The sequence below is a fragment of the Panthera leo genome, chromosome A3, assembly GCF_018350215.1.
Source record: "Panthera leo isolate Ple1 chromosome A3, P.leo_Ple1_pat1.1, whole genome shotgun sequence".
NCBI classification, from domain to species: Eukaryota; Metazoa; Chordata; class Mammalia; order Carnivora; family Felidae; genus Panthera; species Panthera leo.
In genome coordinates this window covers 13,481,128-13,506,449 of record NC_056681.1, presented here as the reverse complement: position 1 = coordinate 13,506,449, position 25,322 = coordinate 13,481,128, and the positions used below count along the sequence as shown (strand labels likewise).

The 25,322-nt window shown below is 54.4% G+C and overlaps 1 protein-coding gene across 4 annotated transcripts in view; it reads right to left on the bottom strand.

Annotated features, from left to right (window-relative positions):
• Positions 1–25,322, bottom strand: part of SULF2 (sulfatase 2) — a 118,368-nt gene that overhangs the window by 37,298 nt on the left and 55,748 nt on the right. For all 4 annotated transcript variants that reach the window (XM_042930750.1, XM_042930753.1, XM_042930752.1 and 1 more), the window contains exon 4: positions 1,255–1,406. In XM_042930750.1, the coding sequence (XP_042786684.1) occupies positions 1,255–1,406 (152 nt within the window). The remainder of the gene's footprint in view (positions 1–1,254; positions 1,407–25,322) is intronic.

Here is a 25,322-nt window from a genome sequence, read left to right as displayed (position 1 = left end):
CCAAGAATCAGCAAACTCTAGCCCGTGGACCAACCACTGCCTGTTTTTATAAATAAAGTTTTCCTGGAACGAGCCATGCTTACTTGTTTACACATTACCTGCGGTGGCCTTCATACTACAACGGCAGGCTTGGGTCGTTGCCACAGGGTCCGTGTGGCTCGTAAAGCCTAAAATATTGGGTCCGTGGCGCCCTAGAGAGGAAGCTGGCTGTCCTGAACTGCTACGCATGGGGTATCACTATGGAGAAAGGGCTTTTCTGGTCACCTTCACTTATGTGATCCTCAAAAATCTTTCTGGTAAAACCATAATGAAATGCCACGATACCCCAGTAAAAAAAAGACAATACCCGTGCTGATAAGCACCGTGGAACAACGGGAACCCTTGTAACATTTCTGGCCGTAAACCGGGAACCTACACTGGTTCAGCCACGTAACCTACCGTGTATCCCAGCAATTCTAGGCCCCAGGAGAAGAGTCCGTGTGCCTACCCAAAGCCCCGGGAGAGGATGTTCCCGGCAGCCTGACTCCCAAGAGACGCAAACTGGAGACCACAATGTCCCCCGGGTGCGAACGGACACCTACCCCCCATCCCCGCAAGGGAACGCTTCATAGCAGTTCCCGCTGATTACGTGTGGCCACACGGGTGACGGTCACAGGCGTGACGTCAGGTGGAAAAACCTCAACCCGGGAGAGCACACAGCACACGATTCCATTTACGCGAGGTTCTAGAACAGGCGCAGCCAATCCATGGTGACGGAAGGGTCGCCGCGGGGGTGGGGTCACCCACACACGACAACGGGGCTGGATCTCAACGTGATGCGGAGCCAAGGAAGCCGGATTCAGAATGAACGTGCCACACCGTGCGTCTGCGGGTGGCTGTCCCCGTGGGGGGACGGCTGGTGGGAGGGGTTACACGAGGGGGCTCTCGGGGCTGGCGGGGGCGCGCTGCTTGCTGACCGGCCTGGGCGCTGGGTGCACGCGCCTGCTCGGTTTGCGAAAATTCACGGATCGGTACCCTCTGTGCGCGCGCTTTCTGCCAGAATGTTCTGCCCCGGCAGACTGCGGACAACGCTTTCAGAGACTGTTACGCGAGAGATGAAAACACCGAGATGATACGCGTTGGCTGCGCGAGATCCCTCGTCTAGGGCAGGGCCACCCTCCAAAGCCAGGCAGTGGAGCTCCCGGGTCATGTTCCGCGCTGCGCCCCACCCCACCCCTTCCCCACCCCCCGCCGAGGGGGCCACGCAGGACGTACCTTGGAGTAATCGAAGCCGTGTTTCTCCTTCACCCCGTTCCGACAGAGCGTGTAGTTATAAAAACGGGAGTTTTTCAGGAGGCCGACCCACTCCTTCCAGCCTGGTGGCACGTAGGAGCCATTGTATTCGTTAAGATACTTCCCGAAGAAAGCTGGAGGGGGAGAAGGGTCAGGAGGCCACGTGAGAACACGGTCAGCAAGAGCCTTGTCTGCCACCCGACCACCGTGTCCCCGAGGTGTAAAAGCGGCGCTACCCCGAGCCACCGAGCCCTTGGAAAGCAGGCGAAGCCTAAAATAAAATATATAGGATTAGAGAGCGAGTAAATTATTCTGAAACGTAACTGTCCAAATTATTCTGAAACGTAACTGTCCGAGCATTCAAAGAACGTGCCATCTAGTAACCCGCCCTCTCAAAACAGCTGGTAAAGGGCCTTGGGAAGAATAATAATTTCACAGTGGTGACAAGTGAGAATATTTTGTGCCATCTGCAACCAGTGCCGTGGGGCGTGACGAGATCGGTGACTCGTACGGCGACCAAACGACAGATCCTCTCGGCTTACGGTGCGTGGTCCACCTTCCCCGCCCAAGGCGATGCTAAGCGACGGTGCAGGGTCCATAAAAGTAAGAGTGCGATTCTTTCCCGTGCAGGCTTATGGGCCCCTCGAACCCTGCCTGCGACACGGGACCAGAACACAAGAGCTGACGTTAGAAAAGAACGGTGCCGATTGTGGCTGGTGATGTGGAACGCGGGCCCTTTATTCACTGCCTGGGCCACGCGGGCGACCCTGGCTGGCGGCGTCTGCTGAGCTTGAGCGCGCTCGCACCTTGTGCCCCAGCGATTCGAACCCTGGGTGTTCGCTCGACCGTAAAGCATTCGTTGGTTCACGAGCGTGAGCAGGACGCGCTGAGGGTAGCGCTCTTCGCGACAGCAGCTAGCCGGAAGCCCGTCAACCAAAGGGGTGGCTGAATCCACTGTGGATGTTCCCGTCGCGGGATGTCGCGTTTAATAACACAGACGCCTCTCGGGGCGCCTGGGCGGCTCGGTGGGTCGTGCGCCTGACTCTCGATTTCGGCTCCGGTCAAGATCTCGTGGTCGTGAGATCGAGCCCCACGTCGGGCCCTGTGCTGAGCATGGAGGCTGCTTGGGATCCTCTCTCTCTCTCCCCCTCTCTTCCTCTGCCCCCCACCCCCGACTTGCGCGTGCGCACGCTCGCTCTCAAAAAGAAACAACAACCCAGACGCGTCTCAACCACCTAATCGCGTTAAGAGAAATAAACCAGATATGGAACAACGCACACCGCACGGTCTCATTCAGAAGATGCTCCAAAACGGGGAAAACGGACGTACGGTGGAGGAAAGCAAGCGGGCAGGGCACGCCTCCCGGGGCACAGCCTCGTTCTCTCTTTCGCTGCAACGCGGGTGCTTCGGCTGGTGAAACCCCACTGAGCTAGACGTTCAGGAGCCGTGCTTCCCCGCGTGCACGTTCGACACCGGCCACGGAGCTTAAAGAAAAATGACCGTGATTCACCTGGAAGGGGTACACCAAAAAACCCTCGGTGGGGGAGGAGGGAGCAGACAAGATCCTCTCGGTGGTACTTTCTTGTTCTTTTTTCTTCTCAGCGAGCGACTGGGAGTTTTAAAAATTACAACCGATTAAGCCAGTTTGAAGTGACCGTTTCTCCAGGGACAGAGGCCCTATGCCGGCTCTCTCCTTCAGGTGAGGACACTGGGGCCTCGGAGACACCCGAGAACCAGCACTGAGGACTCAAGAGTGGGAGAGCTGGGGCTGCTGAAGCGGGTTGCAGGGTGCCTCGTGCCGGGCAAAGTGCGAGTGTTGGGCAGGTGTGGCCTGGGGCCGGGCTGTGCTGGCAGCAGAGGATGAGACGACCCCCCGACCCCCCCCCCCCCCCCCACAACCTGGCTTGGGTCGGGAGAGCGGGGATAGAGCTGGAGCCCTCCATGGGGACACTTTCCTGGAGACCTGGCAGGTAGCTGGGACCGCCTCGGGGTGGGAAGCCCCCTTAAGGACCCGAGCAGCCAATTCCCGAGTCCCCGTGGCACAGGACAAAGGGACGCACGTCCATTCAATCCTCCCCTGGCACCAGCTGGGCCAGGAGACTGAGGAAGCACCTCCTGGAAGGATCTGGGCACCAGAGGAGGTGAAAACAGGAAGAGAGGGTCCCGAGCAGCTTCAGGGTAAGCCCAGGGTGGGGCCTCCCTTTGTGTGGCTGGGGGGCAAAGTGGACATAGAAAGAACCCGAGCTTTCCGGGGAGGAGGGGCAGGGAAACTGGCCACTGGGCTGGGAGTCCCGGGTAACATCCGATATTCAGAGAGTAAAAGCAGTTAGGAAGGGGCCCCTGGGGGGCTCAGTCAGCTGAGCGTCCGGCTTCGGCTCAGGTCACGATCTCACAGCTCGAGAGTTCGAGCCCCGCGTCGGGCTCTGTGCTGACAGCTAAGAGCCTGGATTCTGCGTCTCCCTCCCTCTCTGCCCCAACCCACTCTCATTCTGTCTCTGTCTCTCTCAAAAATAAACATTAAAGAAAAAAAAAAAAGCAGTCCGGTGGCGGGCGTCCACTTACACAGCTACTGTGCATCCCCAGCGGGTGTCAGGGCACAAGGACTGAGATGTCGGCCGGACCAAGGGGCGTCAGCGTCCAAGGCCCGGGCGAGCGGAAGGCCTGGATTTCTCCCTCGGAAACACGGCATGTTCAGACACTCGCGGCCCTCCCCGAAAGCAGTGGTGCTCAGCCAGGGGCGGCTTGCCCCTCAGGGGACACTCGGCAATGTCCACAGATGTTTTCGGTTTTGTTACAGATGGGGCTGGGATGTGCAACCGGGCATCCAGGGGGCCGAGGCCAGGGATGCGGCTGAACATCCCACGGCGCTCGGGAGGCCCCGCACCAACCATCCCGTGTAAAATGCCTACAGTCTGCGGGTGAGAAACGCAGAGCTAAACAATTCCACTTGCCACCTGCACCTGTCCCCCCTCCTCAGCAACAGAACCACGTAGCGAGGGCTGAAAAGGCCCCTAGAGATCAAGTACCGTCCAGGAAACAAGGTCTGCTAAACCTCAGTGACCTTATTCCTCACATTTGATGTGATGTCTTTCCATATGTGGGGAGCTCTACTCTGATAAACCCTGCCGGCCCCTCTCCCCTCTCTCCTGTTCCTCCTCCTTGGGGAAGAATGACACACGGCAGGGGTCAGCAAACGTTTCCTGTGAAGGCCCCGACGGTCTACCTTAGGAAGAGGGTGAAATTTTTTTTTTTTAATTTTTTTTTTAACGTTTATTTATTTTTGGGACAGAGAGAGACAGAGCATGAACGGGGCAGGGTCAGAGAGAGGGAGACACAGAATCCGAAACAGGCTCCAGGCTCTGAGCCATCAGCCCAGAGCCCGACGCGGGGCTCGAACGCACGGACTGCGAGATCGTGACCTGAGCCGAAGTCGGCCGCTTCACCGACTGAGCCACCCAGGCGCCCCAGGAAGAGGGTGAAATTTAAGGAGCTCCCCCCCACCCTCATGGAGCCCTGGCACTTTCCATTCGTGACAAACACTGGGGAAGTCTCCCTTTGAAGACACTGAAGTAAAAAGCGTAAAACATTTGAGAGGAAAATCTTCAGGAAATAGCAAATCACTGTACCCAGGCCTGGTGGAAGCCCATGGAAACTGCTCGGTTTGGGGTGACACTGCCCTGAGCACATGTGGATTCACATAGCTACACCCATTTATTAGGCCCCGATGGTATGCCAGGAGCCGTCCCAGGTGATGGCAACACAGCAGTGAATGAGGCCACCAGAATCCCTGCCCTCTTGGGGTGGACATTCTAGCGGGGGAACTGTGATCACAGAGGTGATGCTGTTGGTAAAAACAAAGTGATGAAGAAATTAAAGATGGTGTTCCAACAAAGTGGCTAGAGATGGGCCCCGGCAGGCACCAAGGGCTTGAGCAGTCAAGGAAGGCGGCTGAGGACGAATCAGGGGGAATAGGAATACAAGGGAAACTGCTCTAGACAGAGAAAACGGCAAGTGCAAAGGTCCTGTGGCAGGAACAAGCTTGGAGGCATTTGAGGAACACAGGGAAGCCACGGAGGAAGGGAGAAGATGACGTTACAGGGTAGAGGGACCAGATCGTGAGCAGAAGCCACAGGAGGCATGATGGGGAAACTGAAAAGGGCCCACACGTCCCCTGAAATACTATACATCAGATTTTACATGTTGTGTGCATTTTCCTGGAATCGGGACACGTTCTGAAAGCAACCCAAGACCTCAAGTAGCTTCAGAAACATACAACTTCCCTCAGGTTCACCCCTGAAGGGTGAACAAAAGCCGCGGGAAAAAGGCACCCTGAATCTCCCTGCTGGGAAAACTGGGTTCTCTCCTAGGTCCCCCAAACCCTGGCTTGGGATCCTATGGTTTGTCCCTGAAGATCTGGACCAAGGTCTTTCTGATGAAGGTGCAGCTTGGAATGCTAAAGAGCTTCAATCTTGGCCCGGCCGGTGGGATAACTTTCTTGGAGGGGGGCCGCCTCGGGAAGCCCACCCCTGCCCATTATCGCCCAATGCCACGGGTGTCAAAGTGGCCGAGGCCATTTCCTCCGCTGGAATGCCCTCTTTCACATCTCTCTCCTCTCTCCAACCCCCAACTCTTAAAAAATCCAGAAAGAGTTTACTATTCAGGCTCCACGAGACCCTAGAAAACAGGGCTTCAGTCAAAGGCTTTTAGTGCCAAATTAGATTTTGCTCTCATTTGATTAGATTTCCCCCAGGCGGTTTTTAAAATGGTTATTCTGGTACCAGTTGAGGTGGGAGAAGCAAATTAGCGTGGGCCCTGGGGCTCCGGGGCTGGGAGATACAGCCAGGAGAATGAGCCGGAATTAAAATCAAGATTAAAAATACAGCCCATGTCCTGGCTGGAGCCCCGAGCGTTTAGCTTTCGCGGCCTGGACGGCGCAAAAGAAAGAACAACCCGGGGGCTGGTGTGGGGGTGGAATAACTTGGCAGGCAGGTTAAGAGGAATTAAATGCCAGGCCAGGAAAGGCCACCGATAATGTGCTGGCTGACGCCGCCCCTCGGGAGCAGGCTGGCATCCGTTGAAAGGATGGAGCGCTCACTGCCTCCCGCGTACCAGGCACAGGGTGGAAATTTACCCCTGGAGGTGGAGACTTTTATTTTGCCTGCTTGATCCTGACTGTGGTCCTTTGGGTACCACTACTTCCTTACTTAAGTCACATGGGCTGATCTTAACTCCAGACGCCAGGGTGGCAGGCATAATCTCAGCTGGACCAATCAGAGGACTACATTCCCCTGGCTACCTGTCATTGGTTCAGGGCCAGGCATGTGACCCAAGCTGGGCCAATGAGGGTGAGCCCTGGGACTTTGAGGGAGCTGCCGGAAAAGGGACGTTCTTGGAGATGGCTTAAAGCTGATGGGGACATAAACTTGAAGCTGCTGGCAGCCATCTTGCCACCAAGAGGGGGTGGTTGTTCTGTTTGCTTAATTCAGTTTTTCAGTTGAGCTCTCGCACTTGCAATCAAAAGACCCAAGGAAAAGCAGATGAGACGCTTAGCGGAGAGCAGGGTTTGGCAAAGCAAATCTGGCTGCCACCTGTTTTTGTAAATACTTCTACTGGAACAGAGCCACACCCATGTGTTTATATAGTCGTTACGGCTGCGTGCACACTACGATGGCAGAGTTGACTTGTTGCAACAGAGACCGTGTGGCTGCAAGTCCAAAACATTTACTCTCCGGCCCTTTGTAGGAAGGGATTTTCGACCCTTGGTGTTATGAGCAAAATTCCTTGTGCGGGGTGAGGGATCCCTCAGGGATTGAAACAGGGCTGTGTTTAATCTGGAGAAACAGGTGCCAGAAGTAGACTCTGAACTGGGCCAAGGCAGCGAGGGGGCTCCCGACCCAACGGCAATGACAACAAGAACAGAGCAGCCAGTCACAGGCGGTCCTCGCCTTGCGTGGTCCCGATACACGCAAATGTCACTTTCCCCAGTTCAGTCTCCCACCACGTGGTTCTGACTTAGCCACCGAGGCTCATTAACTGTAACTGCACAAGGTGCACACGTGGCTACTGGCCCTCCAGTCCACCAATCACTGTGTAAGGAACACGCACATCAGGACCAGGGGCCGGTCACGTCATTTCTTGCAAAGTCTGTCGGTGACCGGTCCCCGTGCATCTGATACTCGGTTCACGCACAGACAACAGAGCGCGTGGCTGGGCTGCCTCCCTGTCTCCTGGTGATACGTCTACAAGACCCCTTACAAAAGTGGATTGTCGAAGAGGAGAAGTGGCCAACAGAGATGAGAGAGAGCAAGCAAGAAATGAAAAGCTAGCTGAAGCGGAAACATGAGGGGAAGGGAAAAGGAGCCCGAGAGGAAACGAAGCCGACCGTGGGGATGGTCAACACGCACAGGGCGGGAAGCTCTCCATTTGCAGCCAGACAGCTCAGTCACCGATACAATGTGATCACGACAGAAAGGGTGCAGATGTCCCAGAGGAAGGACGCCAGCAAAAACACTCCACGTTAAAGGGGCCCTCAGATGGGGCGCCTGGTGGCTCAGTCGGTTAAGCATCCGACTTTGGCCCAGGTCATGATCTCACTGTCTGTGAGTCTGAGCCCCGCGTCGGGCTCTGTGCTGGCAGCTCGGAGCCTGGAACCTGCTTCCGATTCTGTGTCTCCCTCTCTCTCTGCCCCTCCCCCACTCATGCTCCGTCTCTGTCTCAAAAATAAATAAACATTTAAAAAAATAAAAAAAAAAAGGAATAAACATTAAAAAAATTTTTTAAAAAAGGGGGGGCTTTCGGAGATACATTGCAACACTGAAAGCTGTGTGTCCTTGGGCAACTAGTTTAATCTTCTGATGCCTCAGTTTCTCCATTTGTAAAATGGGGAAGGTGACAGTACCCATGTCGTGGGTTTGCTGACCGAACTAACACACACATCTGGGCACACCAAGTGGTCTCGTGCTTCGCTTTATTTTTATTATTCAAAAATTTTTTTTTAATGTTTATTTTTGAGAGAAAGAGAGAGACAGAGTGCGAGCAGGGGAGGGGCAGAGAGAGGGAGACACAGAATCCCAAGCAGGCTCCAGGCTCCGAGCTGTCAGCCCAGAGCCGACGCGGGGCTCGAACCCACGGACCGTGAGATCATGACCCGAGCCGAAGTCGGAGGCTTAACCGCCTGGGCCACCCAGGCGCCCCACGCGCTTTGTTTAATTGTGCTTCACAGACACTGCATGTTTTACAAATTGAAAGCGTGAGGAACCCCGAGTCCAGCAAGCCTACTGGCACCCTTTTTCCCCAACAGCATTTTGCTCATTTTGTGTCTCTGTGTTGCGTTTTGGTCATTCTTGGAACATTCCAAACTTTCTCACCACTGTTACATATGTCATGGTGATCTGCGATCAGTGACTACGACTCACTGAGGGCTCAGATGATGGCGAGCATTTTTTAGCAATATTTTTAAATTAAGGTATGTGCGCTGCTTTTTTTTTTTTATTAAAACAATTTTTTTTAACTCTATTCTTTGCGAGAGACAGAGACAGCGTGAGTGGGGGAGGGGCAGAGAGAGAGAGGGAGAGAGAGTGCACCCCAAGCAGGCTCCCTGCCATCAGCACAGAGCCCGATGCGTGGCTCGAACTCACGAAACCGTGAGATCACGACCTGAGCCGACCCCAAGAGCCGGACGCCTAATGGCCTGAGCCACCCAGGCGCCCCCAGGCACTGCTTTTTTACGACACTATGGCACACTTAATGTGAACATCACTTTTCTACACACGGGGAAACCGAAAATTCCTTTGGCTTGCTTTAGTGCTCTGTTGGCTTTGCTGTGGCGGTCTGGGACTGAACACGCGACATCTCTGAGACATGCCTGTACTGCTCAGACCCGGCACACGACGTAGGCCCGCTAAGCGTTAGTTTCCTCATGACCAATGGGTCCCCCTCCCTGCTCCATTAATACCTTATTTAATAGAGTCCTTGCAGAGACCGATGTCAAAATCCACCCTCCCTCGCCGCCAACTTTAAAGGGATTTATTAACCCCCAAGTCCGTTTGAAACCCTCCCTCCCGGTCCTGTCGGCCGGGGCAGGCGGCCCTTCAGCGGAAAGCTGCTGTGCCCGTTCCCCTCCCGGCTGCTTCCTCCATTTGTCTGAGTTAAGTGCTGCTGGGGAGCCATTCAGAGTCTGATGGGAGAACCAGGCCCTTCTGTTATCTCTCCCAGCCCTGAATCTAACTGAAATTGCCTCGTCATAATCGCATTTGTGGTCTCTAAAAGCCGTGTGTTGCAGGGACTGGAGACTGAGATTAGCTGGCGGTAAACCTGGCACAGGAGGGCAGATGAAAGCATCGTTTTGGATACGGGGGCGACGGAGGGTTTCTGCAACAGGAATCCTGGGGGCATCTCTCTGTGCTGCACCCTTGAACCTCAGGACAGCCACGAGTTAGTCCGCTGTCTGGGTGACGCGGGAGGCGACACAGAATGGCCGAGAGCGTGCCTCTGCAGCCAGAGTCTCCTGGTCTGTCACCTCCCGATTGTGGAACCCCAGGCAAGTGACCTCACCCCTCTGTGCCTTGGTGCACAGCAATGACAGCAAGCCACTGCCTACCATCATGCGGGGGGAAGGAACCAACAGGTGTAAGGAATGTGGAGAAGTGCCCAGCAAGCGGGACTGGTGGGACTTAGAGTACCCACTGCCGGTGGGGAGCTTTCTCCCGCCCCTCGTGGGCCATCTGGATGGAGCTGTCAGCCGGGCTGTTTTAAGGACACTGGCGTCTCCCAAGGCACATTTGTCCCCACACCGTCTCTCCCCACAGCCTACATTAGCAATAATGGATAAACAACTATGAGTCGAAATATTCCAGAGTTGACTGGTTGAATCATGCTACGTTTCGTGATTTACATTCAGATCTAAATATTTCAATGAATGTTTATCCATTTTGACTTGGGAGTTTCCTCCGTATTTTGGAGCAAACATACCCACACATGCACGAATACACACGCACACGCCTTTCCTTCAGGGAACCCCTGAAAAGCCACAGCCACCGCATCCCTGGTTCTTCCCAAATACAAAGGTCCCAGATGTCAATCAGGGTGCTCCTTCCCACCTAAGGGGTGGGTGTATGGCTGAGCTTGGCCAATCAGACTCTACTCTGGGACTTTGCATCTTGAGCTAGGAGACTCCGAGGCAGAGAAAGGGTTGGCGGTTTGGAAGGCCCCCCGAGGAGACAGTTGCTCAACAGCTGCAACCTGACTCCCCAGATCCCGTGTTTGGGACTCCGAATAAAAGAGGCAAAAGGCCCTCAGGGTGGGAAGGTCTCAAAAGTGATGGAAACGTGTCTTGCTTCTTTATCCTCATTTCCTCGCTCACAGTGGAAACGGCCTCCCCTCATCTTGCCGCGTCCCTTTTTGCCTTCCCGTAACGCAGTCACCCCCAAACAGCCAGGAAGACCCTTCTGAACCTGAGACCGCTCTTGCCCTCCCCCTTCAGGGCCTGGCTGCCCGCGAGTGCCGCTACCTCTGCCCCCGTCTCCCACTGCTCGCCCCTCTGCTCCCTCCGTTCTAGCCACTCCCGGCCTCTCGTTCCCTAAAGCGCGCCCAACACACTGCCACCCCAGGGCATTGGCACCTGCTCCTCTCTCTACCTCAGACATGCGCCTGCGCCCCCCCTCACGTGGACTGGCTCCTACTCACTGGGATGTCTCAGATCAGATGGCACCTCGTCCGAGCAGCTGGCCCGGATCGCCCCGCCTCAAGGTCCCCGTCCTCCTGTGCCGGGCTGTTTACCTTCTCTGTGGCCCTCAGTACTCTCTGAAATCACCCGTGGGTGTTTGCTTCCTCGTTTATCATCATGTCCCCGGGCACGGGCCCCTTCCGGGCGCTGCGGTACCCTCCCGTACCTGGCCTGGAGCGGACACATAGTCACAGCTGCTGACGAGGTGACCGGGTCAACGGTTTTGGGCGTGAGACACAGGCCACACAGCTCAAAGCTGCCGCTGACCAGGGTCTCAAGCCTCCCTCTCTCCCGTGTCAGAGTACTCTTAACAAGGATCGGGCCAGCTGGGGCGAGTGCTCCCCGGGGACACCGGGCAATGTCTGGAGACACTGTGGGTTGTCCCAGTTGTCGGATAGACTGCTGCTGGCCCGACAAGAGACGCGCTAACCACCCTACCGGGCACAGGGCGGCCCTCACCACAGACAAGGACCCGGAGCTCGGGCTGAGAAACCCTGGGCTGGGTGCGGGTCTCCAGTGATGCAGGGGCGGGGGGTGGTGCAGTGTGGCCCTCAAGGGCCTGGTTTCCGGAGTCGGAGGGCCTGGGTCTCCTGGGGCAAGTGAGTGGCTCTCTCTCAGCCTCGGTAATTCCATCTATAAAATGGGAACGGCAACCAATGAGATGATGTCTGGCCCAGAGTCCCTAAAACAGAAGCCGCTTCCTTTTTGGGGGTTGAGCTGGGGATGAAAACACGGGTCTCTGGAGAAATGAAAATAGACACCAGAGGTGACAGCATCTCGGAAAAATAACCAGGCCCCTCCGAGACTCTGGAACGAGCCTGGGCGAGGACGTTTACGCCGCACAGAGCAACGGGCCGGGCACGACCCACATCTATTGGCAAAGATGGGCTGGAGCGCAGAGCCGAGCCAACGACGATAAGCGACGTTTGCCAGAGCAGTTCGGAGAGGCCAGCGAAACATGAAGTAGAACCCTCTGGAAAGTCCATCTTGCCCAGAACAAACCACTGCATCTCACACGCCAGGGGTTTGGTCTCTGCTTCTCGTGACACCTTCCACGTTCCAGACGTCTGTGGGCCTCTTTCAGGCGTTTCCCCGTTTTTATGTGTCGTTTCGATGATTACAAACTTCATTATCTACCTTCAGGTCAACTCGTTTGGTGCCCAACAGGCGGATCAGGCTGGACTCTTGCTCGGTGCCCCGCACCTGCCTCTCTCCCGACATTCCAGCAAGTGCCAGACTCTCCAGGCCAGGGTCTTTGGCTCCTCTGTCCCCACTCACGTCCACCGACGGCCTTTCACGGAGGCTCGCCCTTCAGCATGGACCCAGGACGGAGCCCTTCCCGCATCTCCCGGTGACCGGCTTGGGGTCCCAGCCACACCTTCGCCCACCTGGACCCTGTCGGAGCCTCCTCCCTCGTCTTCTGCCACTGTAGCCACAAGGCATCTGATAAATCACAAATCCGATAAAGCCACAGCCCTGCGTGAAACCCTTCAGTGGCTCTGTATCACACCCTCACTAAAATCCAGACTCCTTGGCACGGCCTGCAAGGTTCCATGGGATCTGTCTTGCGTCCCCTCTCTGGCCTCATCTCCCTCATTTTGCCTTGATCCATTCTCCTCCAGCCACAGCGGCCTCCTCCTGTCTTCCCAGGCCCAAGTTCATTTCTGCCTCAGGGCCTTTGCCCTCGCTGTTCCCTCTGAAGGACCCCCTTCCTCAGACGCCTGCCTGGATCGCTTCCTCACCTTTTCCAGGCACTCGCTCAAATATCACCTTCCTGGGTTACATCCCGAACCACCCTATTATAATGGTCTCTCCCTACCCTGGTGCTCCCTCTTCTCCTCGCTTTGTTTCTCCGTGGTATTTCTGGCCACCCGACAAATGCAACTGTCTTCTGGTTTTTATCACCTGCCTGCCCAACGAGAAGCATCAGCTCCCTGAGGTCAGGGCTTCCTGCGTGCCTCGTTCCCGCCCGTGTCCCCGCATCTAGAACAGAGCTTGGGAAGCAGTGAGACCTCAACAGACGTTTGCGGCACAAATGAGCAAATGACGGACCCACCGAACACCCAGGTTATAGGAGGCGGGGGGGGGGGGAACCACACCCCCCCGGGGTAAGAGCAGATTCCCGTCGCCCATCACGCGGCTACATCATCTCTGAGTGGAGAAGCAGGGAGAATTCTTACATCATTGTGTTTCTGTTTGATTTCGTGGCATCTGTTCGATTGAATCTGGATCCATTTAATCCACGTGGGGCAGGACTCACTGTGGGGTGCCCTGCAAAACTGAGGAAGAGCCCAAGGCCAGGGCCAGTCAGCAGCCCCGGTCCTCGATCGTTCGGTTACCAAGGTCCCTTTAGACTCTTAGTGACTCTGAACGATTCTTGAGGACCCCCATTAGCTACCTAGCGATCTCTACCATGTCAGAGAACTGACAAGTCTCAAACACATTATCTAAAAATGGTAATAATAAACCTACTTGTTAGTATGTGTTTTTTTTTAAACGGTAAGCATTTTAGCAAAACAAAATAAAATCAGTGAGGAGAGCTGCACTGTTTTACATTTTTGCCAGTCTCTCTGGAGTCCGGTTTAGCAGAAGACAGCTGGATTGGAGTGGACAGGTCTACTCCTGCGTGCAGCCTGGTGAGATATGTTGTTTTGGTGATGTTTCAAGAAAAGTCCAGCCTTGCTGGATACGCACACAGAAAGGAGAGGGGTATTTTCGTGCCCTTTTTAGAGAACTGTGGGTATGTTATGCACCCTCAGAGAACACTGCAAACTGGAAGCAAATAAGGGTGAAGGGCAGATCCTGTCTCCGTATCATCGAGAAAATGGTTTTGGGTCCAGGGCTCCTGGGGGCACACTCTGAGAACCGCTAGGTTAGAGGATGACGATGTTCCACGACGACCCAATGAGACAGACGCGGTTTTTGTCCCCAGTTTACAGCCGGAGGAACTGAGGCATAGAGAGGTGAAGTCCTTTTTGTGCCCAACGTCCCACAGCTGGTGAGTGGCAGAACTGAGACTCAAACCCCGGGGGGCTGTCTCCACACTACCTTTGCCCCGCATCCCTGCAGGACTGTATCCCTGCGGGACCACGTCTCTGCGGGACCACATCTCTGCAGAATGGCACGTCCCGTCACTGTCCCCCGGGTGGGTGGGTGGGGGGCAGGGACAAAGGCAACAGCAAGTGGACTGCTCGACAGCTGAAGTCAGGCACAAAGGACAAACGGACCCTGTTATCCCAGAGACCCTGCTCCTTAACAGGCCCCCGACTACCCTCTCCAGAGCGCCTCCTGCTGGAATTCCAGGCGGGACAGAGATTCCCACACCCAGTTCATTCCCCATGAACTCTCCCAAGCTTTATCTGCCCGTGGGCTGCTGAGGGAAGGCCATTCCCAGAGCCCGAGGGCCTGGCCTTTCTCAGAGCGTCAGCATGGGAACGCGGGGCGGAGCCGGACATCATCCCCGGGACTCTTGCCAGACGTGTGGGGCGTGAGGGGTGTTTCTATCTTGGGGGTAGTCGGGCGTGAGGTTGCGTATGGGGGGCTCTGGACCTGACGGCCTGGGTTTAAGTCCAGCTATTCTGACCTACCAGCTCAGTCTTCCCAACCATAAAATGGGGAGAATAATATGCCTGCCTGACAAAGTCATTGGGGAGCGTTCAATGAGGAAACACAGGGAAACTGCCCCCAATGCTGCTCGCCGTTCGTAGTTTAACATTACTTATCAGGATGTTACATGTGCATTCATTCATTCATTCATTCAACATTCAGAAGAGCACCGCTTTTGCTCTAGGCTTGGTTCTAGGTACCAGGGACACCACTGAACAAAAGGAAGCATGTGAACAGCTAAAACCACATCTTCGTGGCGCTTATGTTCTAGGATTGAGGACAGTATGAAGCGGGGAGGCGGGACCCCCGGAGGCTGTCACCGTGATTCAGGAGAGAGGCCGGGATGGTTGTAAGCGGGCGGGGGTGGAGGGCTCGGCTGGTTTCAGGCTATTTTTGGAGGTGGAACTGCCAAGGTCTGTGGATGGATTAGATGTGGTGTGGGAAAGGAGAGGAGTCAAGGACAGTTTGGAGGTTTCTGTCCTGGGCACCAAGGACACCCGTCATCATCTAGGAAGGGGGCGCCGCGGGAGGGGCAGGTCCTGTGGTGGAGGTGACGAAGAGCTTGAGGTCCGTCACGTTAACCTTGAGGTTCTCGTTAGTCGGTTAGCGGAGGTGGAGACAGAGGGCATCTGGAGATATGCGTGCGTTCAGGTTCAAGGGCAAAGTCTGGGCTGGGAGTAGAAACGTGGGAGGGGTCAGCATTTGGACGGCATTTAATACCATGGAATTGAATGAGATCACCTAAGGAAGGGGTTCTTAATCTGTGGTTCCTGAATTTGGATGGAAAAACTACATGTGTGTTTGTTTTCATTATCCCCTAACTAGCATCTCCTTCAATAAGAAATGAAGGTGACAAGTCACAGTCACAGTAGTTAGTACCTGTGCCTGGGTCACCAGAAGTCAGATATTTTCACATCGCATTCCAATGAACAGACCTCTCAAACTATCATTGAAGCCAGCATTACTATGAAATCATGCGAGTTGTTAAGACCTACCAGTTATCTGCTCAATAACCACCACGTCATGTCACTGAACGTGGGAAGAAACACACGTATCACAGTTCGACAGTATTGTGATGAATGTATTTTGACATAACTGGCTTCCTCTGCAATCCTGTGTATTTTCTTCTTCGCATTTAACTTTGAGCGTATTCTGAAAAGGGTCCGCACAGATGCCAAGGGGGGCACGTGGCTCTCCAAGGGGTAAAATCCCCAGTTAGGGAATGCGTATTGCAGGAGAAGAGGGCCCCGGGCTCCGGAATAAGGGGTCAGGATGGGAGGACAGCAGCCCCGCGGACTGGAGAGAAGCTGCAGGTGGGGTAGGAGGAGAACCAAGCGGGAGGCCGGATGTAGGAAGTACTTCCAGGAGTTTGGTGGGATCGACCCAGCTCATGCCGTCAAAGACGACGGTGTTTCTTTCCCCAAGACGAGCGAGAATCCTGCCCACGGTCCCCGCCGGGCACTCCAGCTTCCAAAGTACAGTTCAGCCTCTCCCTGGCCCAGCACTTTGAACGGATCTAGGAATGTACTGAGCTCAGTGATTTCCCAATCGCTAATGTATGCGGGAAGGGGACGCACTTTTTAGGATCCCATGCCTGCAACCTTCCCTCTGCCCTTGGAATACATCACATCCCTTTCTTCCTCCTCCCCGGGGAGAGAGTGTACATCATTTACGACCTGGCACAGAAACTCAAACGAGATTCAGTTGCTCTGGTAGAGGAACGAAACGGACCAAGGATAAGAGAAGGAGAGGTGTGTGGGGACCGGAGGTTCTAGCCTTGCCTGTGAACTCCCACAGAGTCGGCCGTGTCACCCCAGTGCCCATTTGCTTCTTCTCCACAGAAACAGTATTACTAGCTGGGCACAAGGCTGCCGGGGTGGAGGTGACATTCTCAGCCTCCCTCCCAGCTGGCTGTGGCCATGATCAACTTTTGGTGGAGACATGGGTGGGAGTGGTGGGAGTTCCCACAGGAAGTGGGTGTGCCCCCCCCCCCCCCCCCCCCCGTATTTCCTACTTCCCGTTCGCTGGATGTGGGCGTGGTGAGCCGTTTTGGACAGGGGCAGTCCCCCCGGGTTGGTGGGGCAACATCGCAGACTGTTATCATCCCTGCGCTGTTAATGCCCAGACCGTGGAAGGAGAGAAAAATAAGCACCTACCACCTCTAAACCACTGTTCTTTGGGGACCAAAGCACCCTCAGCTGTACCTGTATCCTAACAAATACTGGGAAGGGGGGGGGGCGGGGGGAGCTGTGCCCCAGATCCAGCTGGCTGCTGCCATCTAGTAGTGGAGAGCAAACCTTTCCTGCAAAGGGTCGGACTGCAGTTCTCACTTTGCAGCCACATGGTCTCCGCTGCAATTATTCAACTCTGCCACGACAGAGTGAAAGCAGCCATAGACAATAGGTAAATGAAAGAGCTGTGTTCTAATAAAACTTTATTGATAAAAACAGCTCCCAAACTTCTGTGGGCTATAGTCTGCTGACCCCTACTGTCTAGGAATGTTGCTGATATTTGGCAAGATCAACTGTCTATCATCTACCTACCTATCTATCTATTTTTAATTTTTTTTTTGAGAGAGAGAGGACGGGGCAGAGGGAGGGAGGGAGAGAGAGAGTAAAAAAGAAAGAGAGAGAGAGAGAGAGAGAGAGAGAGAGAGAGAGAGAGAGAGAATGAATCTGAAGCAGGCTCCATGCTCAGGGCAAAGCCCAACTCGGGGCTCGATCCCATGACCCTGGGATCATGACCCGAGCCGAAATCGAGAGTCGGACACTCAACTGAACCACCCAGGCGCCCCCTCTGCCCCATTTTAAAGCAAAGTATGGAGGCCGAATGTTTTGCTGAAATTTCCAGATTAAAAAAAAACACCACCTTATAATTCAAACAGAACATCTTCGGGGTTGAAGTGTGAACTCAGGCTGCTGGCTGCCATCTTGCAAGACCCACATGTAGTCCCAAGGGGCGCAGAATAGAAGCCGAGCTGGTCCAGGCTAAGGTTCAATCCCACCCCTGTCGCCCACAAGACGGCTCTGAGTTGTGAGACCTTCACCATGCACCGTGTGGCTTTTAGGGGCTCCTGATCTGGGCAGAGGAAAACAATCCCTCTAACTTTCTGGAGGTGGAGCTGGGGTCTCCTGAGGAACAAGTGATAAGTGAGAAGGAAATGCTTTTGCAAACTCTAGAACGCTATAAATATTAGATGCAAAATGCCACAGGACTGAAGTCTTTGTTTTTTTGGCAGACAAATTGGCTGAGGAAGCAGGGCTGGGAAGATATGCCTTAAATAAACCCTGAGCCCCAAAGCTCTTAGGGCCGGGGCGTTTCTGATATTCTGGAACCAGATCTTTTTAACTTTGGGCTGCTCGCAAGGTTATAACACGGGTCTCTTTCTTCCGCTTTTGAAAAGACACCAAACGCGGACTGCTGCACAAAGTGATAAATCAACGTTGTAAAAGTTCTGGATGCCAGAGATGGGATCTGGCTGAATGGAGAACTGTGGGAAAAGGAGGTGAGGAAGGTGGGGGTGTAACTACCCACGAAGGAGGCATCTTGTGCTGGAAGCAGAGAGCTGGGCAACATGCCCTCCTCCCACTTGCCCCTTGAGGGGGGAAGCCGGATTTGGGTTTCTGTAATAGATACTTGTTCTATTTTTCTGCCCAGCATCCATTCTCCTGCCTTTTAGTAACTGTGCCTTCTGAGGTGCATATTCTAGCTCCCAGCTCCTGGGCAAGGCATAGGGTGTCCCACCTCCCCTGGCCACCGTGATTGGGTAGAGAAGAGGCACGTGACCCTGGCTGAGCCAATGAAAGCCTCCCCTGAGACTTTCGCTAGAGCACTAGGAAGAGGTTCTCTCTGTTAGCCATGGTCGCTGTGCTGGAGGGGCGGGGTCTGTGAGGGCCATCTTAAGGTCACAAAGGAGAACCTTCCAAGGAATAAAGTTAAGCCAGATGAAAGAAAATCCGAGAAGCAGAAAGATGGGTTCTGATGACAATGTTTGAGTATGGGGACTCAGCTAAGTTTTCCTGAACTAATTGCACTCATATTTCTGAATGCTGGGAAAGGGAGACAGTAATCCAAATTCCATTTTGTTCTCATTTTCTGCTTCAAGCCTAAGGCTGAAGCGTCATCCATTCATTCAAATCTTTATTGGGTACCCAGTACCTGCCTGGCACTGTTCCTGGATATGAGGATACAGTATGAACAAAACAGGCAAGAACTAAATTCACAACAGCCGAGATAATTTCAACGGGATGATAAATCCTACAAAGGACATAAAGCAAGGTATCATGATAGAGGCTGACAGGGGTTGGGGAGGGCTAATTCACGCAGGGAGGTCGGGGAAGCAGAAGGGATCTGAGTGCTGTTAGAAAGGAAGAGAGGTAGGAGATGTGGCCAGAGAGGGGAGCAGGACGAGGTTGTGCAAGGCCTTGGCAGCTTTCATGAGTGGTGAGTTTATTCTAAGAGAGGTGAGCCAGGGGAGGGTCTCGCACAGGGAATGACATGATCAGAATTCCATTTTCCTCTTCTCTTCTTTCTTTCTTTTTTTTTTTTTTTAACAACTTTTTGTTTTTTAACGTTTATTTATTTTTGAGAGAGAGAGAGAGACACACACACACAGAGCACGAGCGGGGTTGGGGCAGAGAGAGAGGGAGACACAGCATCCGAAGCAGGCTCCAGGCTCCGAGCTGTCAGCACAGAGCCTCACATAGGGCTTGAACCCACGAACCGTGAGATGGTGACCTGAACCGAAGTTGGATGCCTAACTAACTGAGCCACCAGATGCCCCAGAATTCCATTTTTCAAAGCTTCCTTCCTCTTGATGCTGGGTGGGGAGGAGAAATAGCTAATGGCTGGGGAGAGGCAGGGGCAAGGAATAAGCACAGAGGCTGAAGGCTGCTGTCTGCCATGTCCCTTCACTCCTGCATGCCGCCTGCCTGTTTCTGGTGAGGTCGCTGCTATCGAGGAAGACTGAGCTGTCGTGGTTGGAGAGGTGGAGGGCGGACTGCCTGGGCCTCGAATTAAATGCTGGCCTTGGCCGCACACTCCCTGGGAGGGCCGTGCATGTCCAGCAGATGAAGCCGGGGGCCCATGCATGTTCTGGAAACTTGACGAGTTGGGCAGGGCAGGCTCCCCCAGCACTAGGGACAGGTTTTATCACCGGCCGAGTCAACATCAGCAAGGGCTGTATTTGAAAATCTTTCTGCCCCTTTTAAAGCATGGTTTTGTCCAGAAGGATGGAGCGGGTAGGGGGTGGGGAGGTGGGGAGAAAATCCACAACAGACCCTCAGAACAAGGCCTGGGGAGACTGTCGATCATGGGATATTTAATTATCACCTCGGAGGACGCTGACACGAAGCTGATCCTTCAAAGAGCGGCGCTCAATGCCATTAGGCTGATGTCCATTTCTATGACAAGTATTTTGTAACAGTCCCTTACTCTCCTGGAAGAAATCTACACGTAACAAAAGCCACTTAGGCACATCATTTCCAAAAACATCAATACGATGCTCTAACTACAGTCTATAAGCAGAGTAAGAGGAAGGCAATTTACAACAAAGAAAAATTTCAGCATGAGCTTCTGAGCACATCCATCAAGGAGAGGTGAGGGAACAGTCTGGGGCTTGGACCGAGACGCAGATTCGGAGGAGCGTGAGGAACAGGTGTAGACTGGGTGGGCCCGAGGCAGGGGCCATTCAAATATTTTTGGTGGCCCCGCCCTCAGCGCCGAGATTTTCAGTAATACGGCATGACTCCTGGAAAAGTTCTGTATTGAGGTATGATAGTCCTTCCGTTTACTTCTCACTTAGCTTCCTGGACAATTCAGAGTGTTTACGTATAAAATGGATTTAGGGTTAAGGCTCAGATCACAATAAACGTAAAAGAATCCCCTCATACGATGATCTGGCGGAAGATTCAGAAGCCACGAGGAGCCCAAGGCAACATGGGAGCCCCGTGGGGCTCTCCTGCGCACAACAGGCCATCGAAAAGTCTCTGGTTGCTGCCCCCCCAGGAGGCCAGCAGCATCCCCAACTTTTAGAACCACCAGAAACGCTTTCATAGATTTGAGCCCCTAGGGGGCAGTGTGCTCCCTCGGGAACCACCAGGTTAGAAAAAAGTTTGCAAACCCGTGGCCTGTGGGCTGAATCCATCCCACAGGTGTGTTTGCTTTGGGTTTGCCTGGTGTTTTTATTTTTTTAATGTTTATTTATTTTTGAGAGACAGAGAGAGACAGCATGAGTGGGAGAGGGCAGAGAGAGAGGGAGACCCAGAATCTGAAGCAGCCTCCAGGCTCTGTGCTGACAGCTCAGAGGGGCTCGAACCCACGAACCGTGAGATCATGACCTGAGCCGAAGTCGGAAGCTCAACCAACTGAGCCACCCAGGCGCCCCTATTTTATTTTTTTAAAGTACAGCAAACAGTCCACATTTGAAATCTGGACAATTTCACATAAAAATCTGGGTACCACACTTCTGACGAATCAGAAGATCTGGCACCTCTGGGCCCACCCATCATCCAATGGGCACATCTGGCTGGGCTGTGGGGCGGTGCCCCCTTCCCCACCTGGCCCCTCTAGACGCTGGACTTTGGTTTCTCTGGGTAGAAAAGGGCTCACACAGGCCTGGCAGAGAGCAGACCCCTCTTCGGCCTTGGGTGGGCTGACGCGTAGGGGTGCCCAGTTTCCCCTCCTTTGCTGAAAGCCCTCCTACTCTGATCTCCCCCTGCAACAGCACAGAGGGTTCTGCCGGAAGTGATCTGTTGGCCAAGGGCTGGGATGTGCCAAGTGTTCAGAGAATGAGGACAGGTGGGCCCACAGGCCCCAGCTTGGAGCCCTCCCGTATAGCTGCCCTTGGTCCTGAAACCTGACCCATGACCCAGCCACAGGATGGCCTGGGAAGGCCTGGAGAGGAAGGGCAAAGGAACCAGATCGCCGTGCTCAGACTTGAGGGGGAACAGTACAGGAAGGAGGAGAGGCATCCGCCTCAAAGGCGTGTGTGAGCATTAAGGTAAATCACGTAACGCACCAGGAGCAAGGTCTGGGCATGGCCAAGGCTCGATAAGAACAATTCGCATTTTTTTCTTAATGAAAAAAAACTTCTTTTTGAGAGCGAGAGAGAGTGCACACACACAAGCGGGGGAGGGGCAGGGAGAGCGTGAGAGAGAATCCCAAGCAGGCTCTCAACCACGCTCAGTTTGGAGCCAGATGTGGGGCTCGATCCCCCGACCGCGAGACCACGACCCGAGCCGAAACCAAGAGTCGGACGCTCAACCGACTGAGCCGCCAGGGTGCCCCAGAACAACTTGCCTTTTAAAAATCACTGTTGTCATTCTTTTTATATTCTGGAAGGTTTGCGTGCCCCCCTCCAAAAAGATTTTGCTTGAACGACACGCTACCCCGAGGCTGTCCTACAGAACCTTTTGCGATGATGGAAAACGTTCTGTATCTACAGCATCCAATCTGGCACCCACGTGCACCCACTGGGCACTTGAAACGCGCCCCGTGTGACTAAGAAACAGAATTTTTAACGTGATTTGTTTTTAATTAGCTTAAAATTAAATAGTTCCCAGTGGCCGGTGGCTGCCATGTTGGGCCCAGCAGCTCTAGTGTTGGTCCTTCTAGAATGTTCTGGGGAGTTGCAGCTAGGACCAGGGAGAGGCTGTGAGAGGTCACACTTAGCCTGAAAACCCTCTCAAACTCTTGGAAGCTCGGTAGGTAGGCTTTAAACATCCATCGAGCGTAGTCACCCTGCCTCTCACTTTTATTCGACTTCCACGACTCTTTCAACTGCCCACCCAAGTCAGAGACTCCCTGAGTGAAATGGGAGTTAGAGACCCCGGTGAGCAGAACCAAAGCCACTCACCGGCGGGCTGGGCGGCCGCAGCGCTCCACACCCAGGACCACAGCGGACCACGAAGGGGGAGGCAGCGGGTTTTCTGAGGGTCCCCGCTTGCTTGCAAGGTTTCCGCGTTTAACTCAAGACTCTGCAGCTTTGCACGGAGGTCAACGCGTCGCTGTGGGGATTAAATAAGACAGCGTGCACGGAAGACCCCAGCTGATGGGGGCTGAAATCGGGTCCCCCAAAATACACGTTCAAGTTCTAACCCCAGGTGTGTGTGAATGTGACTTTATTTGGATATAGGGTCTTTGTAGATGGTCATCAAGATGAGGTCATTAGGGTGGGCCCTCGCCCAGAGACTAAGTGTCCCGAGAAGAGGGGAATTTGGACACGGACACGCACAGGAGACAGGAGAAGGCCATGTGAAGAGAGGGACCCTCAGGGAGGCGGCCACGCGAACACAGAGGCAGGGACTGGAGCAGTGTGGCCACAAGCCACGGAGCACCGGGGACTGCCAGGGCCACCCGGAGCTGGACGAGGCAAGGAAGGATCTTCTCCGAGAGCCTTCTGCAGGAGCGAGGCTCTGCTGACACTTGATTTCGGGCGTCTGGCCTCCAGAACCGTGAGAGAATATATTTCCGTTCTTTGAAGCCACCAGTTTGTGGGGCTTTGTTACAGAGGCCACTGGAAACCCGTACACCAGCTCCTGGGCAGGGACAGAGAGAGAGCTCCCGCGTCGGTCGGGGGCAAACAGAAATTCCACCCACCGGCCTCACTCCCAGCCCTTGAGAAGTTGGTAAGCGTGACCATCTGTGTCTTTCCTGTGGCCCCCTTTCTCTTCCGGCCCCAGGGAGCACCCCCCAAAAGTGTGGGCACTGGTCACCTGACCCTCAAGGGTGGAGTCCTGTTAAAGGCACTGCATAACTTACACGTATACGTTGTAACTCGACTGCACAGATGGGACACTGAGGCACAGACGGGGAAACTGAGGCCCAGAGGGGGGCGGGTCTCAGCCCAAGGCTACAAAAGAGTTAGAAACAGAGCCGAATTCTCTAGACTCCTGCACCAATGTTTTACTTGTTTTGAAACCTAAAGGTCTTGGAGAAAGGGAGTGACCGCTGAATCGGGAGTTTAAAGACAAATGTGGGTGCCCTGGGCCAGCCTGGGCCCTGGGGGGCTGCCTGGGAGCCTCATAAGGTGGGTCTACTTCGAGAGGCAGTCACACCCCCAGGCCGGAGCTGGGGGCAGCTGGGTGAGGGAAGAAGGGACCAGTGTGTGCACGCGTGTGTGAGCCCGCTTGAGGGGAGAGGAAGGGAGCGGGGGCTCAACCAGGAGAAAGGCCAAGTGCAGAGAAGGCCGCCATTGTGAAGGCAGGACAGCTGCACCAGGGGCCCAGAGGACGCTTCGCAGGAAGAATCCGAGTCCTTTCTTCTCTGTGTGTGTGCAGAAGGGCCAAGAAGAAAGGAGGAGGGGCCGAGACGGTGGGATGGGGGGGTGGGGAGGAGAGAGACAGGAGAGAAAAGAGAGAGCATAGAAAGCTGGTGGAGGGTGGGGGTGGGGGGGAGCTGCTGGCTCTGGATGGAATTTGCAGACTCATCCATGATGGTCCTGCCACGATTCCCCAAGCACCTATGATGGGGCAGGCCCTCTTCCAGGCACCAGGATGCGGGAGAAGACAGCTCAGGTAGTCCCGGCTCCCAGTGAGCGGACATTTCAGAAGGGAGGTAACCAGTGAGATCAATGGCGGAACGCATGTTAGTGGTAGAAAGGGCCAGAGAGATGGATGAAGCAGGGTTCGAACCAGGGTCCTGAAGGGGGGATGGTGACATGTTCCAACTTGGGAGGCTGAACAACAAATATACAGATATATGTTAAGCGCTGACAGGAGCTCTGAAGGACGATGAAGCAGGGTGAGGGGATGAAGAGGGGAAAGGAACCCTCTTGTGGATGTGCCCCCCTCCACAGCCGGTGCATTCTAGAACACAATGAGGGAGGGGCTGAAGGCTCACCACCAGTGCCCACATCTCTACGAACGTCTGTACCAGATGCTAGAAGCTGGGCACGGACACAGCCTCAGAACGGCCAGACTCAGATGGCAACATGGAAGGAGAAGGCGTGACCCCCACGAGAAGACAATGGACACTTCTGTCTAATTTGCCAGAAAGCGCCAGAAAAGGCGTCCCCCCTCACCCGCAAAGCAGCGGAGTGGAAATCCGTGACTGCCACCTCTGTGCGTTTTTCCTCCTCTTCGTTCCCACAGCCCTCGATTTATTTCCGCTTTGCCAGAAATTGCCAAATCGCTTCTTGGCGTGGAGGTGCCAATGTGCATTCCCACTGCTGATGTGTGGGGCTTCCTGTTTTCCCACATCCCCTCCCCCCCGCCCCCCGCCCCCCGCCCCCCGCCAGACTTTGCTGTGATGGGGCCTCTGAACATTGGCTATGGCCATTGTGGGCTTAATTGGCATTTTACTGATCACCAGACAGGTTGAGCGTGTGCTACCAATTTGGATCCGTGTGTACAACTTGAATGGATCAGCTTATCCATCGTGACGTTCATGGGAACACTGGTCTGGGGGAGGTTGTGCGATGCTACGATGCTTGTGTAACTCATCACCATCCTCGGAGCTAACAGCGCTTAAGGGCTTACTCTGGATCACGGTTCTAACGTATTTGATCCTCACAAAACCCTACGAGCTGAGTAACATCCTTAGCCTTAGTTGCGGTAACCGAGACTAAGAAGTTCAATGACTCGTCCAAACTCACTCAGTTAGAAAGCGGAATCAGAAAGACTCTTAACGACAGAGAACAAACGGAATGTTGATGGAGGAAGGTGAGTGGGGGATGGGCTAGCTAGATGGGTGATGGGCGTTAAGGAGGGCGCTCGTTGGG